We start from the raw sequence: 19,629 nt of genomic DNA, 5'->3' as shown, positions 1-19,629 counted from the left end.
CAGGTGGCCACCAATGGAATCATCTCAACTCAGGATCTTCCCATGGAGAAGCAGTATGTAGATGACGGCTTCCCCACCGACTTCCCTGTCATCGCCCCCTTCCTGGCTGACATTGACACCAGCAAAGGAAAAGGATCCATCTTCTACCGGCAGACGGAGTCTCCTACCGTGTTGAAGCGGGCGGAAGCGGATGTCAAGAGAGGCTTTCCAGATGCCACATTCACCCCAACTCATGCTTTTATCGCCACCTGGGAGAATGTGTCAGCTTATGAGGAGGTCACCCGCAGCTCTAGCCCATCCAGTCGGGTAAGTGAACTGCTTATAGTCGTACTACATCTGACCCTGAAGGTCTGACTTTACCCAAGCTCCTTTTAGGCCAGGGTTATCAAAGCTGGTCATCTGTTTTCTGACCTAATCTCAGGCCCAGAGGGTGTCTGAACGTACAATAGCGTCTCCCACTTACCTGCTAATCTATCCCAGAGCTTTTCAGTTTACCTGCAATTCACAGGAACAATTGGTGGGTCTGAACTGCTCCTAATTGTCCCTGTCACCACAGCAATTAGATCTTCTTAACACCTCACATACCACAGAAATGCCTGGGAAGGTTTTAGGTGATTAAAGCCACAGTGTTTCTCAGGGGTCTGATGGGCTTTTTGTAGTATTTTCTACAATATACTTAGTATATAGCATTCAGTGTTGTCAAGTCAAGCTTTATGACTATCAAAATGCCCTAAAATCAAACATTTATTTCTAATTATATTATCTATTAATATAATAAAATATGGTAATATAATAAAGATTATATTTTATAATACAATAACATATAATAACATTAATTAAAATAGTTTTTAGTGGAAAAAAATTGGCAATTCTAATTTATTTGCTATGGTAATTATACACAATTATATGTTGCATTTTATTTGCATTTAGCATTGATTTTGTCCATCAGAACAGCCCTGCGATTCGTTTTGAGTCACGATCCACCAGTTGGAGTGCATAAAAGTGCACTAGTGCGTATAAGAATACATTTTTATTTAGCAGGGACACATTAAATTGATCAAAAGTGACTGTAAAGACATTTAAAATGTTACAAAAGATTTATATTTCAAATACATGCTGTTCTTTTGACTTTCTATTTATCAAAGAGGTCTACAGTTGTTGGTGTGTAAGTGGAGTGGTTTCAGCTGAGATGGAACTGAATTCTGAGTGTTTTTGGTGTTTTCTAATGGGCGTTAATGAATGGGTCATTCTTCAAGCCTCTAGTGCACATTCGGCTCTTTCATCCAGACAGCTGAGCAGAAACAGCTGCATTGCTCATGAAGTATTATCATTTGTTATTCATTGGTTCCGGAAGCAGCATTTCTTCTCTTGGTTGGGTTGCATAAGGCCATGTTCATGTTTGTATCCTCAGAGTACATATTATCATCAGAACATGGTGTCTGAAATCAAATCTGAAGCCACTGTTATGAGGTATATCATGATCATCGCAGTCAAAGCTAAAGGCCACAAAGCATATACTAAATACTAGTATGGTATTTAGGCTGTTAAAAAATTGATATTCCACATTTAGCTGCCTATACGTGTTTGAAGAAAGCACATCCTTGAGTTGATTTACTATGTTTCCGCTGAAGCAGAGGGGGTCTAAATGGTAGAAATCTCTGGATGATATCTTATGTTTGCCTTTGGGATTTAAACCGCTTTATCTAATCTTGTGTCCCCTCCAGTCCCCAGATGTCTGTTTGTCTGCAGACGTCCTGTGGATGGAAGAAGTAGGGGCTTATGAGGGGATACTCCATGGAAGACACATAGTACCAATTCAATTTTAAAGTATTCAATTAATTTTTTTAATTTAAAGTACTTTATTGGCACAATTCTATTTATATACAATATTGCCAAAGAATTATACACAAAACAAGGTATGAGATAAAAGATAGAAAGAAATGTACAATAGAACAATAACAATAAAATATAGGAAAGAGATTCATCAAAATAAATAAACAACATAAAAAACAAACAGGCCAAAAGTTTGGAATGATTAGGATTCTTTAATGTTTTTAAAGGCTGACAAGACTGCATTTATTTGATCAAAAATAGAGTAAAATAGTAATATTGTGAATTATTGTTACAATTTAAAACAACTGTCTGTTTGAACATATTTTAAATGTAAGTTATTCCTGTGATGGCAAAACTGAATTTTCAGCATTACAAGATCCTTCTAAAGTCATTCTAATATACTGATTTGCTGCTCAATAAATAATATTCTTATTATAAATGTTGAAAATAATAGCACTGCTTGGTATTTTTGTGTAAACTACCATTCAGATTAAGTTAAATAAAATATATATTTTCAGCAAAGACACATTAAATTGATCAAAAGGTACAGTAAATAAAGGAACTTTGAAGAATCCTTAATAAAAAGCAAAATTAGGCAGCAAAAACTGTTTAGTGCTGACAATATGAACCCTTAATAGCTGAGCACCAAATCAGCAGATTATAAAGATCTTTAGCATTGTAAAAATATTTCACGGTATTACTGTTCTTAATGTTTTTTCATTCAAATAAATGCAGCCTTGGTGAGCATAAGAGACGTCTTTCAAAAACATAAAAAATCATAATTGCTCTAAACTTTTGATCAATAGTGTATCTCTTTAGAACTGTTACGAGCAAAGCTGTAGCATCCACAAAATAGCATAATACTGAAAAACTCAAATATTATTGACCCAATCATCCTGAATCGGACGCTCAGATGAGCAAATCTTGGCCAAATCACCTTTTCTAAAAGAAAATAATAATAATAATGTAGCACTCACCTGGCCAGGATAGCTCCAGCTGAAGCTGACATTCATCTCAGGTTCACCCAGAACTGTGCATGTAACATTGAAGATGTCTCCACCACTCACTATGTTCGAAGAAGCCTCAATAGTCACCAAGGGGGGGCCGCTAGGCACTACGAGGGGAAAAATGGCAAAACAAAAATGCATCTTTGCCAAAAACACTATGTAAAATGTGTTATTAGTGTTATTAGCAGCACTACTATGCTCTCCTCTTACCTTCCACATACAGCAGCTGGTATTTAGTGGATATTTGTGGAGTGGTTTTCGTGGTGCTGTTGGCCTTGCAGTAATAAGCGCCCTTGTGTTCTGGACTGGGGTTTTGGATGATGAAGCCCTTAGTGGGATTGTAAGAGATCTGGGTCCCATCCACAGCGATTTCTTCTGCAGGAACTTCCCTGTGCAGCGAGACTTTGATTTTGGGGTTTGTCACCCGGCACGGGACAGTGGCGGGCTTGTCAGGGCGCAGGTAGATGATCTCAAAATGGATGGCAGAGGGAACAAACAGCTCATCTTTGTCTAGATACAAAGAGAATTGTAACAATGTCTTTAGAGTTTCAAGATCACATAGATGATATGTGAGCAGATGCTGTACCTGTGAAGTATATGTAGGTAGCAGAGGTGCTTTCTCCATCCTTTGTACATTCTTCTCCGTCACAGAGCACCACCCAGCAGCTGTACTCCCCCGTATCAGCAGCAGAGGGCGAGGTCAGAATCAGCTGACTGTACCGCTCATGCTGCTTGATGCTGGAACAACACAATCAATTAAGTCTAGACTTGGGCTATGCATACTGATATCATACTACTTGTATTATTTCTGCAGTATATGATAGGTCTGTATATATACTATGGAATGTATGAGTCATTCTACAAATTTAGGTTACGTTTTATGAACACTGATGATAAATATTTTCTTCTGACAATTTTCTTCAGAAAATTCATATTTTATCCATAATGGAAAGCATATTCATTCAGTTTAGAAATCATTTCAGTTTGCTTGAAATAGCCTTGATGTCTCTTAAATGATATTTTTTGCAGTGTCCACGTTTGAAGTGAGCGGCTTAACTAAAACTAAAATCCTTTAAAAAGTACTTTAAATGAAAAAAACTTAAAATTAAGGGAACATTTCTCAGTTTCTTTTAGTTTAACTTGATGTACTAAATAATAAAAAAAAATTATAAAAACGACAAAAACACAACAAACCTACTAAAATGCTCAAATTAAAATGAAAACGGAAAATAAAAAAAATTATAATTTAGAAACTGTAATAGCATAGCATCTTATTGATAATAAAAGAACACTGGTTTAAATTAATTTTAAAGTTAACATTATACATTGAATTTATTTCTAACAGTGAATACTTCAGAATTTGTTTTAATTTGTTTTATTTTATAATTTTATATAGTTCATATTTTATTTTGCTCATGTCCACAAAAGTTTATCTACAATAACCTATTGTGAATTTTCTGAATGGATGAAATTATTAACCTACTAGATTTGTTTACAACTAGCACAAGCACAGAATACTGTATCCCGAAAAGCAATGTGTCCGACATGACCTTCCTGAAGTAACTACAGTTGACCACTGAATTAAATAGTCAGCATTTTTAACATTTGATTCCTTATCAGACAATTTTTGCAATTTTTTTATTTATTTATTTGTTTGTTTATTTACATTAAAATAGAAATTTGGGTAACACTTTATTTTAAGGTTTCCTTGTTACATGTTACACACATTTATTATTATAACAGCCAGAGCAGTGCCAGTGTGAATAAGAGCCAGAGCTTCATGATGGCTGAAGTGGAGCGTTCCAACAGAGCACACTGGGTCTGAGAGCAGCACAGGAGCTCTTCGTCCACTGTCTGTCCCGTTTACACAGTCAGCTCCATCCTCTGTGAGAAAAGAGGAATTTCCCCAACCCATCTGCACACTCCCCCTTCAGTGTCAGGCTGTGATCCTCTAATGCCCTCTGCTGGACTGCAGCTAGTTGCGGTATTGGCCTCATAATCCCAATCCCAATCCCAAATTAATAAAAAGTTTACCCAAAAATGAAAAATTGCTGTTAATTTTCTCACTCCCAGACCAATCCAAGATGAATATGACATTCTTTAGAACAGTAAAGAAGACTGAACCCATGGTCCTTGTCATTCATAATATGTAAATCGACAGGCACAGTCACTTTGAGTCAAAAAAGCAGACAACAAAAACTCGAAGAACATTTTGCAGCATTACGTCACGAAAGTGCGGACTCAGAGGGAGACCACGAGGGTTTAGGGTGCCATTTGAAACAGGGCCTTTGTCTGAGGCTTTGAATCACAGGTAATAATGTCATAAATAATGTTTAGTTTCTTACACAGACCGGTCGTTTTGCTTCATAAGACATCAATATATTGTCGTCTGTCCCGTTTACACAGTCAGCTCCATCCTCTGTGAGAAAAGAGGAATTTCCCCAACCCATCTGCACACTCCCCCTTCAGTGTCAGGCTGTGATCCTCTAATGCCCTCTGCTGGACTGCAGCTAGTTGCGGTATTGGCCTCATAATCCCAATCCCAATCCCAAATTAATAAAAATAGTTTACCCAAAAATGAAAAATTGCTGTTAATTTTCTCACTCCCAGACCAATCCAAGATGAATATGACATTCTTTAGAACAGTAAAGAAGACTGAACCCATGGTCCTTGTCATTCATAATATGTAAATCGACAGGCACCGTCACTTTGAGTCAAAAAAGCAGACAACAAAAACTCGAAGAACATTTTGCAGCATTACGTCACGAAAGTGCGGACTCAGAGGAAGACCACGAGGGTTTAGGGTGCCATTTGAAACAGGGCCTTTGTCTGAGGCTTTGAATCACAGGTAATAATGTCATAAATAATGTTTAGTTTCTTACACAGACCGGTCGTTTTGCTTCATAAGACATCAATATATTGTCAGGAGGCGCATAGATTCATTTTGTGTTTTTATATCTGCTTTTTTTGACTCTCAAAGTGACGGTGCCTGTTGACTTGCATATTATGAATCACCAAGGGCCATTGTTCAGCTCTTCTTTACCATTCTACTGAATAAAGAAAGTCACCTACATCTTGGATGGCCCAGGGGTGAGTAAATTAACAGCAGATTTTCATTTTTGGGTGAACTATTTGATAGTATGAAATATTGTGAGATAGGTTTGTCTGATTTATATCATTCATTTTATACCCATGCCTCACAAATAGAGGTCACCTTATCAATACTTTTATTAATTATATTATTATTATTAAATGGGCAGTTCAGTTCTGTTTCCATTGGCAGTTGAGTTATGCAGTTTTGCAGTCATTTGACATCAAATATCATCTACTTTTGTTTTGAACATTAATTTAACATTACTTGAACTCATATGAAAAAATTATGTTCTATGAGATGAGATGAAAACTAAACTACTGAACAGCTCAACAGACCCACCAACCAAGAAAAAAAATCCATTCAAATTTAAATAAAATGATTTAATGCCTATTTAAAATAATGTGGGGAAAACTTTGTTGAAAAGGAAGAAATATTTTATTGTTTTATATGAAACCACAATCCGCACATTACTTACATTATTAAAAAATGAATTATAATGATAAGATACAATGATACAAAGGCTTTAAATGAAAGTTGATGTGCATTACTTAATGAGACATTAACACGTTGTTATTAATGGTTGTTCCACAATCTTAGCCTCTCAATGACTCAGTAACACCGCAATCTACAACTCAAAATTGAGTATTTATGGCGGAGAAGGACTTGAGCGCTGGATAGCAGAAGAAACACTTTCAGATGCTCAGGTTGTCCATTTTTTAGACCACTGCTTGCATCACTTTGTTAGCTGGATTAAACATATTGTCATGTATTGAATGACCGCAGTGAACTATGTAGTGTAGATTGTTGATTATTCATCATAACATTTCTGAAAATGTCAGATTACTTAATTGTAGAGTAAAAAATGTAGAAAGTAAATAAAGGTAATTTTACAAGACAAAACTTCCTCTTCAACATCATCAGACCTTCTGGTTGTTAAACAACAGATGAATACTGTACATTGTAAGATATCCCTGTCAAACATTAAGCGATAATTACACAACACATGTAACATAGATTAAGATAAAAAGTAGTGTTTATCAGAATGCAAGAAAACATGAAATAGTGTTATCCAAACAGCTTAACATCTCAGGCACATACAGTAAGTTAAAAGAAGTCATTCTAAATTCTAGAATTAAACACTTTAACAAGACAAGTCAAGCATGTAGACATGCCGTGAAGCTGGCATGTTTTTTATTTATTTAACAAACTAACAGTGGAAGTACTCTTAAGATACTGTCTGTGGAAATCTTAATACTTTCATGCAAAAAAAACAAAAACATGCTATCCCTTTTTCTTCAAAACACATTTAAAAAGAAATTGCTTAAAACACAGAGGTATGTCTTACAGGGGTGAAAATACTTGCTCTGACAACAATTCAATGCTATTCTAATTATTTATTAATGAAAATTCATAAAATTGAAAATTGAAAAAAAAAGAGATTTGGTCACTATTCATGTTCAGTTATTTTGCTACTATTCATAATTATGTATGTTTTATATCCAAAGTCACAAATATCAGTTTATATTGGGTACAGAATCAATTCCATAATCAATGCATTGAATTTTCATTGCCAGATCGCACACCCCTAACGTCCTACTATCACATCACAGATGAGAGCATCAGCACTGAGAGGTGTTACAGTGATTGTTCATGTCGGCAGTGACTGTAAAGGCAAAGCTGAATACACAGATTTCAGATCTATCAGCTGGTTGGTGAATGCCGTGGATAACAGCTAGTTACTATTATAGTTTTATCTGCTGTTCTTTAACATGGGCTAGTCTTCTCTATGTGCGTCACATATTCCACAGTGCCTTCATTTCCTGTCAGTGTCTTTTTCTCCATCGCAACACCACAGTTCTGTAGATGTCTCTTACGTTCATCACTATGCCACATTCCATATCCAAAATAGATGAAGAATCCTGTGGATTGATATCAAAGTTAAGATTTCTGTCAAATTTGTATTCCGTTGCGTTTGGATCCATTAGGATGCTTAAAGGCAGTTCATCCAAAAAAAAAAAAAAATAGATCATCAAAGGACAGTTTACCCAATATAAATGTAATATATTAATATATTACTTTAATATAATATATAATATATTCGTATTAATATATTACCTTTATTATTTTATGAATATATATATATATATATTAATAAAATAATAATAAAGTTATAAAGTTAATATATTAATATTAATATATAAATATTTATATATATATAAATTAATAAAATAATAAAAAAAGTTATAAAGGTATCATAAATCTAATCCCAGTCTTGTTAAGGATATAATTGCTTTATATGATGAACAGATTTAATTTAGACTAATTATTTTTGGTAAATACGGGTACATGTCTCATGTGTGAGTCACATGCTAGAACAAACCTCATTGGTTAAATACTTGAAGAAGAAAAAAAACAAGCTTTTGGGTTTAGATCAAAAATTAGGTTAAGTAAACAATGACAGAATTTTCATCACTGGATAAACTATCCTTTCCAATTTTCCACCAACATAAACCTAACCAGTGAAAACCAGCCTGGACCACCATGGAAGTTCATGCTCATCTAAACTGGTCTTTTCTGCAGGGTTTTCTTAGGTTTATTTCCGATTATGCCTGTTTTTCAAGCAAACAGCCTTGAAACGGCAATGAGACCTTTAGATTTGTTTGAATTTGGTTTGGGATTGCATCCTGTGTGTGTTTACTCAAAGTTAGCACGTACCTATAGCCATCCAGATGGAGAAACGGATCCACGTGTCGCCGCTGAGCTGAACCATGAGATACACGTTGACAAATATACTCAAGATGGGTAGAAAGGGCAACAGAGGAACCTGAAGCAAAAAATACACACTGCTTCAAACATGTGCTTGACTGCACTCTGCTCAGCACTCGCTAATGAAATGATCCAGACTAAAACAGAAAAAACACAATGAATGGAGACTCTCTCGGGTCATATCACATTGTTTTTCATGTTAGATAGCAAGGATAGCACACAATACGGCCCTCCAAAGAACACAGAGTGCTTGGCAAACAGATATTTTATGCAGGCTATTACCCTAAAACCCAGTGCTCATCTGGGCAGAATACACAACAAGATGAACAGAGCAGCAACGGTTTAACATGGTGCACGTTTATTAAAAGGAAAGTACATCCCAAAATGAAAGTTCTGTCATTATTTACTCACCTTCACATCGTTTCATTTTAGATTTTAGGCAGATTGTTGCTGCTCTTTTCAATACAATAAAAGTGAAAGGATTATAGCAGCAGTCCTCACAACCTGTGTACCTTGTGAAGTCATAGTGGACACCATTCACTTATATTGTATGGAAAAGAGCAGTATCCTCTTTTTGTGTTCCACAGAAGAAGAAAAAATAGGCTTGGTGATCATTTTTGGGTGAACTATCCCTTTAAGAGTGTGAACGGCATGTATATTTACACACATAAAAAAATATTTTTGTTAAATATTATATTATATTTTTGTTATGTGTTAATTGTTATAAAGTTTAAATATTTGGGCTCAGTCAGATTTTTAAAAATAAATTTATATTTTATTCAGCATAAAAAGTGACAGTTTTGATGTTTATAATATTACAAAAGTTTATTCTATTTCAAATAAATGCTTTTGAACTTTCTATTCATCCAGGATTCTTGAACAAAATGCATCGCAGTTTACAAAAAAAAATTAATAATAATTAAGCAGCACAACTGTTTTCAAAATTGATAATAAGAAGAATTGTTTCTTGAGCAGCAAATCGGCATATTAGAATGATTTCTGAAAGATCTTCTGATACTCGTGATGCTGAAAATTCAGCTTTGCCTTCGCGGGAATAAATTACATTTTAAAATATATTCAAATAGAAAACAGTTATTTTAAATTGTAATAATATTTCACTATTTTACAGTTTTTATTGCATAAGAGACTGCTTGCGACCCTAAACTTTTATAGTGTACAAGTATGTTAAGTATGTTAGATTTCAAACCTACCATGAAGGAAACTTTCTTCCTCGTCTGAGGTTGTCTGCAAACCAGAAGGATGCACATGATGAAGATGAACAAAGATGCACCTAAGACCCCCAGGGCCCAAGGCTCCATAGCAATAATGGCCTGTCCGTAATATGTGTTGAGTGCGCCAATAACACACACAGCAAACACTGCAGGGAAAAACAAACACAGATCAGAGATCTACCTAATTGTCATCAGCTCATAAAGTCAAATCAGTCTCTATCTGCTGCTGTACTAACCCATGATTATAACAGACATGTTGACGGCAGTGGAGGTCTGTTCAGTGGGCAGCAGTGGAGGGTTGAGCAGAGAGCGCAGGGTTACTCTTCCATCCTTCAGCATGTTCAGGTGAGACTCAGACTCCGTCAGTTCAGACTCACCAACCTCTTCCTTGCCTTCATTGATCCTAGACCTCTCAAACGCAGCATCCGGCTGATACCTGACACGTGAAATTTATATTTGAATAGCTACTTCATGCCATTAGAAACAGAAACATTAATACATCTTTTTTGTTAAATATGATAAATGCATCATAAAATGTGACGGTGTCATTTAAGCTCTACAGAGACTATCACAAGAAAACTGTCATATAAAATCTGTTCAAAGTCAAATCATTGAAATATACCTTTATATACCACAGTTGGAAGATGACACATGACCACTAGATGGCAGTGTATAATTCGCACTGCATAATTCTCGCAGTAGGGGTTGTATCAATTTGCATCCTTGTATTAAAGGGTTAGTTTACCCAAAAATGAAAATTATGTCATTAATTACTCACCCTCTTGTTGTTCGAAACCTGTAAAACCTTCGCTCATCTTCGGAACACAATTTAAGATATTTTTGATGAAATATGAGGGCTCTCTGACCCTCCCATAGACAGCAAGGTAACTACCACGTTCAGGGTCCAGAAAAGTACTAAGATGATCGACAAAGTAGTCCGTGTGACATCAGTGGTTCAACTGTAAAGTTACAAAGCTACAAGAATACTCTTTTGCGCAAAGAAAACTAAAATAACGACTTTATTCCACTTTAGTCGTCACTTTGGACGCGCGTTCACGACAGTACCGTGATGCAAGCGTGTGGCGGCGCTGACCCAGATCCGGCGTGATGACGTCATTACGCCAGATCTGGGTCAGCGCCGCACGCTCGCGTCACGCTTCTGTCGTGAATGCATGACCAAAGTGACGCAGTAGAGACGAAAATGTGGAATAAAGTCAAAAGAGTATTCTCGTAGCTTCATAACTTTACAGTTGAACCACTGATGTCACACGGACTACTTTGTCGATCATCTTGGTACTTTTCTGGACGTGGTAGTTACCTTGCAGTCTATGGGAGGGTCAGAGAGTCCTCAGATTTCATCAAAAATATATTAAATTGTGTTCCGAAGATGAACGAAGGTCTTACGGGTTTGGAACAACACGAGGGTAATTAATCACAGAATTTAAATTTTTGGGTGAACTAACCCTTTAACAGCTGTATTGCAAAGAGTAATGCTGTCACCTTCAAGTTTTTTTGAATGCACCGAATATACACTAACCTAAGGATTAGAACACAAGCAGCCACCAAAGAGTATGCCAGCAAGGTTCCAATAGACATCATGTCCACCAGCGCTTTCAAGTCAAACAGGAAAGCCATGATAGCTGTTGGTAGTAAACAAAAGCTTGTCAGATGAAGTTAAAAAATTATGAATTAAATGCATAACAAACACAAATTTTTATATATCACAAGAACCTCTATAAATTAAATAGTTTACACACAGTGGCCCTAATATTTAGACACTTAAGCCATACTTAAAATGCATTAATTGCATAGCATAACAATTTAAATACCTCTATTTTCTCATGATTAATGTCCATTTTATTCAGCAATGTTTACAATTACTTCCTAGGTTGATAACCAGAATGTGAACAGTATATTTTATTTAGTTTTTTGTTTTTTTCTGCATTTTGAGTTTTGCTTGAAAAGTGTTATTTTCCAACTAGTTTCACATTACATTGATACGTAATACAATGAATTTATGAACGTTTATAAGTGTGGCTTGGTTGTCAAAAATATTTCAAGGCCATTATACACCAACAGAGCATGCACAGCTTATTATTTCATTTGTGTTCAATAAAATAAATCTTCCAGTTTTGAAGAGCCTGATTGGTAAATCATGAAATTTCCAAAATAATCCAGGTGTAAATGAAAGCTACAGTAAATGTACTGTGGGACTTATAAATAAATCACAGTCTTTGTCAATAATCAATACAGATTTCTTTATTAGTAGATGTCTGACTTTAAACTCAGAATGCAATAGTATTGTTGTCTTCTGATGAAATCCACACCAGATGTGCCCTATGATTTCATATACAGCTGTTTAGACTTCCCTCACAGTAAGAAGGCCGTGTACACTAACAAGCATACAGTGCTACAGTATAGACTTAACATGTGCGATGTGCAGGGGGCTCTGAAAACCATTATCTGCCCTGCGTCCTCATCCTTTCACTAAGCTTCCCTCTGCTTTCTCATTCTTTAGAAGTCCTTAGAATCCATAAGAATCCACTGAGTGACCCCTGCTAGCATCAAAGTGTTGTATTACCACACTGTAGGGATGTACTGAGAATCCCTCCCTGCAGCTGTCAGCAGTACATTACACATCTGCACCTGACACATGAGTTCAGATATACAATACCGGTCAAATGTTTGGAATAATTGCTCTGGAGTTTTTTGTTTTTTTAAGCAGGATCTATAATATGCTCACTATGGCTACATTTATTTGATCAAAAATATAGTAAAACGGTAATATTTTGCAACATTTAAAATAACTGTTTTCTATTTTAATATATTTAAAATGTGATTTATTCCTCTGATACAAAGCTGAATTTTCAGCATCATTACTCCTGTCTTCAGTGTCACATGATCCTTCAGAAATCATTATGAAATATTGATTTGCAGCTCAATATTTTTTTTGTATTATCAATTATTATTGGTGCTTAATTATTAATAGTGGTTATTATTTGCAATGTTGAAAATCGTTTTTGCTGCTTAATATTTTTATGGAAACCATGGTACATTTCTTTTCAGGATTCTTTGATGAACAGAAATAAAAGCATAAGTTTGAAACAGAAATCTTTGCAATGTCTTTAAATGTCTTTACAGTCACTTTTTACCAATTGAATGCATCCTTTTTAATCTTTCCCCAAATTTTTGAATGGTAGTCACAATCACATCATCCATATTTCATAAAATATTATGTAGCAAAATAAAAAAAAATTATAATAATAATAAAGTTCTTTAAATATATTAAAATAGAAAACAGTTACTTTAAATTTTATTAATATTTTCTAATATTACTGTTTTTACTATATTTTTTGATCAAATAAATGCAGCCTAAAGCATAAGAGGTTTCTTTCAATAATGTAAAAAAATGAATGATTCCAAACTTTTAGTGGGTGAATGATTTCCTTTCTTTTTCCAGCCGACATCATCACCAAGCACTCTATATATCACTTTTGCATGCAATAAATAGCTTCCACAGAGATTTTTATCACATATTGTATAATCCCAGCAATTTTAGCACCACCACCACAGTGACAGCATGCATCCATTAACAGGCTACTGTAATTAAGCAGGCACACTGCACCTCCACCAGGCTGATACAAACAGGACAGCAGGCCATGCAAGGCCTACCTCGGTCTTCGCTTACCCGCAGTAGTGCATGTTTTGGTAAATTCATAAAATTACACTAGTGGCTACAATCAAAATTATTGGTCTTAGGCATAAAACTTTTATAGCAATAGGATGATAGCTTGTATACTTTACCAATCACGCACCTGGATGTTTTTGAACAGAATTAATACTAATATTCAAGCAAATCCAATAATCATACAATAAACATTAAACTGTTAAAATGAGTGGGTTGTAATTCATGCTGCTTTAGGGAGCGTTGCTAATTACCAAACAATAGTCCTTACTGATTTATGTCACCAGGAAAAAACAAAACCACATTCCACTTGAACATTTTGTTCTGAAAGAGAGCAAGTATAAACCTTAATCATATTAAAGCTTATAATACTAATCTGATTCATTAAATGCTATGGATAATTATTTATATGGCTCTCTTTCAAACAAATCACCATCAAAAAGTAATTAGAGATGCAAAGCATAGGAATCAATCCACCACAGACCCAACTAAGAACTTCATACAAATTAATTAGGAAAGAAATGTTTAACTGAATCTCAAACAAATGACAAAATGAATAAAAGCATTTTTATGTAACTATTCACAGTGTTATGTCAATATACAATCTTGTAAGAAGCCTTGGCCAGCAGAACAGTATTATGGGAGCAAAGAAAGATGTTTACCTGGTTGATAAAGCACAGAGCGATCCTGCTGCTACAACATATTTCGCAGGCCCCCAGCCCACATATTCAAAAGCCAAAGGCAGGGGACTCCTCTCATCCAGCAGGTAGTAGGGCATACAGAGATTTTTATCACATATTGTATAATCCCAGCAATTTTAGCACCACCACCACAGTGACAGCATGCATCCATTAACAGGCTACTGTAATTAAGCAGGCACACTGCACCTCCACCAGGCTGATACAAACAGGACAGCAGGCCATGCAAGGCCTACCTCGGTCTTCGCTTACCCGCAGTAGTGCCCGCTGCCATAGTGGCAGCCACTGGCGACTGACGCTTACTCACTTTGGAAAGAAATCTGAATAGCACGCCATCTCGTGCCATGGCAAACAGAATGCGTGGAAGAGGGAACATAGAACCCAACAGGCTAAAGACAAAAAGAGTCATGGTTCAGACACCTGCAACTCTGGAGGGAAAAGAACATATTAACCAACACCAGCAAGCGTGAAGGAGCAAAAACTGACCAAATGCAGCCAATTGTGTTTTTTCAGTCATTTGTAATTGTTGGAAGATTTGTTTTTGTTTTTTAATGAATGAGCATACATAGACAAATTGATATTCACTAAACTGCCATGAACTGCCATGACTTTTTAGGATTTAATTAATTTCCTTGATTCATCCAGGCTTGGAAGGTACCATTTTTAAAAGTCCTGATATTTCAAGTTTCTATAGAATAATTCTTCATATTGTGCATTTCCGCTCTTTTTCACATTTGACTGGTGGATCACATTGGCGGTTTGCATAGCAAGCATGCCCCCATCTCTCACCTGCAACTACACCTGAAGACATTGTAGCAATAAGAGGGGTCTTCGTCTTAGGATTGATTTGGGCTAACACTTTGAAAAGCACCCCATCCTGTGCCATAGCATAGATTACACGCGGCATTGGGAAAATGGAGCCCAGCAGACTGCATGTGAGGCAAAGACATCAGCAGAAGCAAGGGGTCAATTAATTACATGCTGCAGACCTGATCCCAAACACTTCTGCTGCTGGGTACTGTTACAGGCCTCCACAAACAATGATTTTGATTTTAAAGTCAACATGAAATCTAAATGGGGGGGGGCTGACTTTTGACTGAGTTTCAACTTATTTTCAACACCACTCCAATCACAGGATGTACAGACAACATTTTTCACAACATCAATTCCCAATGGACAAAATTAAGTTTGCTTATGTTCTTTCTGAATATTCTGTTTGACTCTTTAAAAAACTAATTACAGAAGTAATATGGGTTTCATGTTGACTTTAGGAAATATAAAATTTGACAGCACATCTTACAGCACTTTGCAAATGAGGTAAATGGGACCGGACGCACAGTTAAATCATCTTCATTTTTTCCTGGGAGTATTGCACAAGGGCTTAAGCTAATAGTATCCTATCAAATGTTTTGGTAAATTCATAAAATGACACTAGTGGCTACAATCAAAATTATTGGTCTTAGGCATAAAACTTTTATAGCAATAGGATAATAGCTTGTATACTTTACCAATCACGCACCTGGATGTTTTTGAACAGAATTAATACTAATATTCAAGCAAATCCAATAATCATACAATAAACATTAAACTGTTCAAATGAGTGGGTTGTAATTCATGCTGCTTTAGGGAGCGTTGCTAATTACCAAACAATAGTCCTTACTGATTTATGTCACCAGGAAAAAACAAAACCACATTCCACTTGAACATTTTGTTCTGAAAGAGAGCAAGTATAAACCTTAATCATATTAAAGCTTATAATACTAATCTGATTCATTAAATGATATGGATAATTATTTATATGGCTCTCTTTCAAACAAATCACCATCAAAAAGTCATTAGAGATGCAAAGCATAGGAATCAATCCACCACAGACCCAACTAAGAACTTCATACAAATTAATTAGGAAAGAAATGTTTAACTGAATCTCAAACAAATGACAAAATGAATAAAAGCATTTTTATGTAACTATTCACAGTGTTATGTCAATATACAATCTTGTAAGAAGCCTTGGCCAGCAGAACAGTATTATGGGAGCAAAGAAAGATGTTTACCTGGTTGATAAAGCACAGAGCGATCCTGCTGCTACAACATATTTCGCAGGCCCCCAGCCCACATATTCAAAAGCCAAAGGCAGGGGACTCCTCTCATCCAGCAGGTAGTAGGGCATCATGAGGGTGAGGGCCGCTGAAACACCAAAGTAGGCGAGAAAGCAGACCAGCAGGGAAATAACTATCCCAATGGGAATGGCCCTCTGGGGATTTTTCACCTCCTCACCTGGTCACAATAACAAATATCAGAAGTCTTTGAGGACAAAACCAGACTGAAGAATCGAAGCTAACTGTTGTATAAAACCGAATAAGTGATTGAATACCTGTGGTTGCAATGCAGTCAAATCCCACAAAGGCATAAAAGCAGGTGGCGGCACCAGCCAGTGTCCCACTAAAGCCATAAGGCAAAAATCCCCCTGCTCCGTAATCACTAGTGACATTAGCAGTGTGTGAGAGATTCCTGTAAGCATATTTTAACATTTTAATGATTATGATCATCAAAAATTCACACATTAGGCTCAATTCATTAAGATATAAAAGGAAAGTAACTGAAAACATACTCTTCACCTTTTGCAAATGGTAACGTTTATGAGAGATTCCTCAGATATATTCCAATTGAGCGAGTCTCCTTTGACGAACCCAGAGATGATAACAAACATCAGCACAAGCACGTTTACAGCTGTGAAGATTTTGTTGACCCAAGCTGATTCTTTCACCCCAAAGGAGAGAAGGCCTGGAGGGAAATTACAGCGACAGACATTTCAATTCAGTTTAGGAAATAATTCATGTAATAATTTAGTTGCAAATATGCATTCAGGAGATTTCAGATTTTTCCAATTGTGCTAAACTTAAATGATAAAAGGCATTTGCATTTATTCATTTAGCAAAAGCATTTATACAAAGCAACTTACAAATGAGGAATACAACAAGCAGTTCATCTTAAAGCAGCAGAAGTACTACACTCTCAGAAAAAAGGTACAAAAGCTGTCACTGGGGAAAACCCCTTTCAAAAGCTACTAGTATGTAACATATAGGAAATACGTACATTTAAGTTACTAAAATGCACCCTTTAATGGTAAATAAGTTTAAAAGGTGTACCTTTTGAAAGGGTGCTGTCCCAGTGACAGCTTTGTACCTTTTTCTGAGAGTGTGGCAATACAATACGTTCAGAATAGTACAAGCCAAAACAAGGAGAGATTTAAAGTTGTATTTTTTTTTTTTTAAGATGAATGAAGTTAATGATTTTTTTACCTGCCAGTAGTAAGATCAGGCAGACAGCAAAAAAATCAGGGTACTCTGCTAGGCCAGGCAAACTCATTTTGAAGTACATTTTGCAGAACTTTTCAATGTGGCCCCCTATAAGCTCATCAAACGTCCCACTCCAGGCACGCGCCACACTAGACGTCCCTGTTCCAACAAAATATCAGTTCATGTTGGAAAATGATCTTTTTATTCTCTATATAACTGCTTTAACATATTGCTAAACCATAATTACCTATGACGTATGACAGAATTAGGTTCCACCCTGTGATGAAGGCCCAGAGCTCCCCCACGGTCACATAGCTGTACAGATAGGCTGAGCCCGTCTTGGGTACCCGTGCACCAAACTCGGCATAACACAGGCCAGCCATCACAGATGCCAGAGCAGCGATGAGGAAGGACACCACAATGCTGGGGCCAGAACTGCCTTTGGCCACCTCCCCAGCGAGCACATAGACACCAGCCCCAAGTGTACTTCCCACCCCGAGGGCAATCAGATCAACAGTGGAGAGGCAGCGGCACAGCTTGGACTCTTCCAGACAGTCCTGGTCCACATTCTTCCTCCTCACAAGGGAGCGACCAAATGCGAGGCAATGTTCCAGCATTCTTCCTGTTACCACAAACTGTCGAGATATTTTTTTGTCAAATAAATCAATCAAGTATACAAACTTTTTTCTTTTCGAGTGAAAGGATATAATTTATTTTCCTTTTATGTTTTACATACTCAGAACCGAATCTGAATGGTGAACATTTGTGTCGTTTTTGGCTACCATTGCACACAATAAATGCACAATGTAATGATTGGATTCTGCAAGATTGCAAACACTGTATTATTCAATAACACTTTTAGCCTTTGTTCTCACTTGCACATCTGCAGTTTAAGCAGGTTTTAGCATTGCCCAATGTACAATAATGCAAAAGCCTTAGGCATTATTGCATAATAGTGGGATAAAGTGCTTTCATTTTGACAGGCGTAGGTATTTGGCACATCGCTTATTGGTCAGTGCGCTTCTGTGCAATTAAAGAGTTAAATTAGTTGTAAGCCATTGGTATCAAGTTAAAAGTTCTTTATAAATGTATAAAGTATTTTGAGTTTATATAAAGTTTATATAAGGTAGGTTTTTAGATTGAGGGAAAAAACTGAGGACAATCCTCCTTACTCCTCACTCAATGAAAATTTGTTACATACCCTACAGAGTTAATTAAAACCCTTTTAGCTGTGCTGTCATGATTAAATATCATAGCACAATCTCTTTAAATATATCTAAATAATATAATCATATATATTTTTATACACTACTATTCAAAGGTTTGGGTTCAATAAGAGCTTTAACGGTTTTTTTTCAGCAAGGACACATGAAGTTGATCAAAGTGACAGTAAAAATATTTATAATGTTACAAAATATTTCAGTTTCAAATAAACGCTATTCTACTCATCAAATAAAATATTATTAATATTATTAATTATCACAAAAATAAATATAAATGATCACACAAATATAAAGCAGCAAAAGTTATTTTCAACATTTATAATTTTATGCAGAGGCGGACAAAGTACTCAACTCCAGTACTTGAGTGAAAGTACAGATACTGCTGGTCAAATATTACTCCATTACAAGTAAAAATTGTAAAGACAGATTTTTACTTAAGTAAAAGTACAGAAGTACTTGCTTTTAAAAGTACTTAAGTACCAAAAGTAAATTTCCTTTTTTATGTAAATGCACTGTTTTATTATTGTTGTATGTAATACTTGCAATACCTCTGAAACAGTACACTAAATTTCCTTTTTTATGTAAATGCACTGTTTTATTATTGTTGTATGTAATACTTGCAATACCTCTGAAACAACTTACAATACAATACACCTATTGAATACACTGACTCGCTTGTAGTATCTTTGGAATAAAGAGATTTTAGAATGTTAAAAACCTATGGTGGAAAAACTAAACAAACAAAAATAATTATTATTTAACACCCCTACCCACCCCCACAAAAGCAAGATGGTA

The 19,629-nt window shown here is 35.9% G+C and overlaps 3 protein-coding genes across 5 annotated transcripts in view; 1 reads left to right on the top strand and 2 right to left on the bottom strand.

The window, feature by feature from the left end:
- Positions 1-1,703: 1,703 nt before the first annotated feature.
- On the bottom strand, positions 1,704-4,387 carry LOC107565704 (platelet-derived growth factor receptor-like protein). The gene is made up of 5 exons (XM_016250965.1): positions 4,359-4,387; positions 3,427-3,578; positions 3,051-3,350; positions 2,811-2,947; positions 1,704-1,754 (listed from the first exon to the last, which is right to left on the bottom strand). The coding sequence occupies exons 1-5, from the start codon at positions 4,385-4,387 to the stop codon at positions 1,704-1,706; spliced, it is 669 nt and encodes a 222-aa protein (XP_016106451.1).
- A 1,285-nt stretch (positions 4,388-5,672) lies between these two features.
- LOC107565722 (myotubularin-related protein 7-like) overlaps positions 5,673-19,629 on the top strand; it is a 29,231-nt gene continuing 15,274 nt past the window's right edge. Inside the window, exons 1-2 of the mRNA XM_016250987.1 lie at positions 5,673-5,688; positions 5,821-5,930. The gene's annotated coding sequence lies outside the window, so the exon portion shown is untranslated. The remainder of the gene's footprint in view (positions 5,689-5,820; positions 5,931-19,629) is intronic.
- The window catches only part of slc7a2 (solute carrier family 7 member 2), a 14,282-nt gene continuing 2,332 nt past the window's right edge, over positions 7,680-19,629 (bottom strand). Inside the window, exons 2-12 of one of the 3 annotated variants that reach the window (XM_016250989.1) lie at positions 17,859-18,246; positions 17,615-17,770; positions 16,931-17,096; positions 16,687-16,823; positions 16,367-16,589; positions 15,105-15,244; positions 11,470-11,572; positions 10,169-10,368; positions 9,912-10,078; positions 8,650-8,758; positions 7,680-7,853 (exon numbers count right to left, since the gene is read on the bottom strand). In XM_016250989.1, coding sequence (XP_016106475.1) covers positions 7,699-7,853; positions 8,650-8,758; positions 9,912-10,078; positions 10,169-10,368; positions 11,470-11,572; positions 15,105-15,244; positions 16,367-16,589; positions 16,687-16,823; positions 16,931-17,096; positions 17,615-17,770; positions 17,859-18,228 — 1,926 coding nt within the window. In that variant the 5' untranslated portion in view covers positions 18,229-18,246 and the 3' untranslated portion in view covers positions 7,680-7,698. Of the gene's footprint in view, positions 7,854-8,649; positions 8,759-9,911; positions 10,079-10,168; positions 10,369-11,469; positions 11,573-14,567; positions 14,705-15,104; positions 15,245-16,366; positions 16,590-16,686; positions 16,824-16,930; positions 17,097-17,614; positions 17,771-17,858; positions 18,247-19,629 lie in introns of all 3 variants that reach the window. The other 2 variants (XM_016250990.1, XM_016250992.1) reach the window with 2 other exon arrangements.

Source organism: Sinocyclocheilus grahami, unplaced genomic scaffold (genome assembly GCF_001515645.1).
Source record: "Sinocyclocheilus grahami isolate Dianchi unplaced genomic scaffold, SAMN03320097.WGS_v1.1 scaffold1020.1, whole genome shotgun sequence".
In the NCBI taxonomy this organism is placed as follows: domain Eukaryota; kingdom Metazoa; phylum Chordata; class Actinopteri; order Cypriniformes; family Cyprinidae; genus Sinocyclocheilus; species Sinocyclocheilus grahami.
The sequence above is the reverse complement of the archived record's forward strand: the minus strand, read 5'-3'. Positions and strand labels throughout refer to the sequence as shown.

Coding starts and splice junctions, on each gene's coding strand:
- LOC107565704 (XM_016250965.1), bottom strand. CDS start 4,387: ATGTCGGACACATTGCTTTTCGGGATACA. Junction 2,948..3,050: donor CCAGCTGCTGTATGTGGAAG/GTAAGAGGAGAG, acceptor TTCCCCTCGTAG/TGCCTAGCGGCCCCCCCTTG. Junction 1,755..2,810: donor GCTGGAGCTATCCTGGCCAG/GTGAGTGCTACA, acceptor TTCCATCCACAG/GACGTCTGCAGACAAACAGA.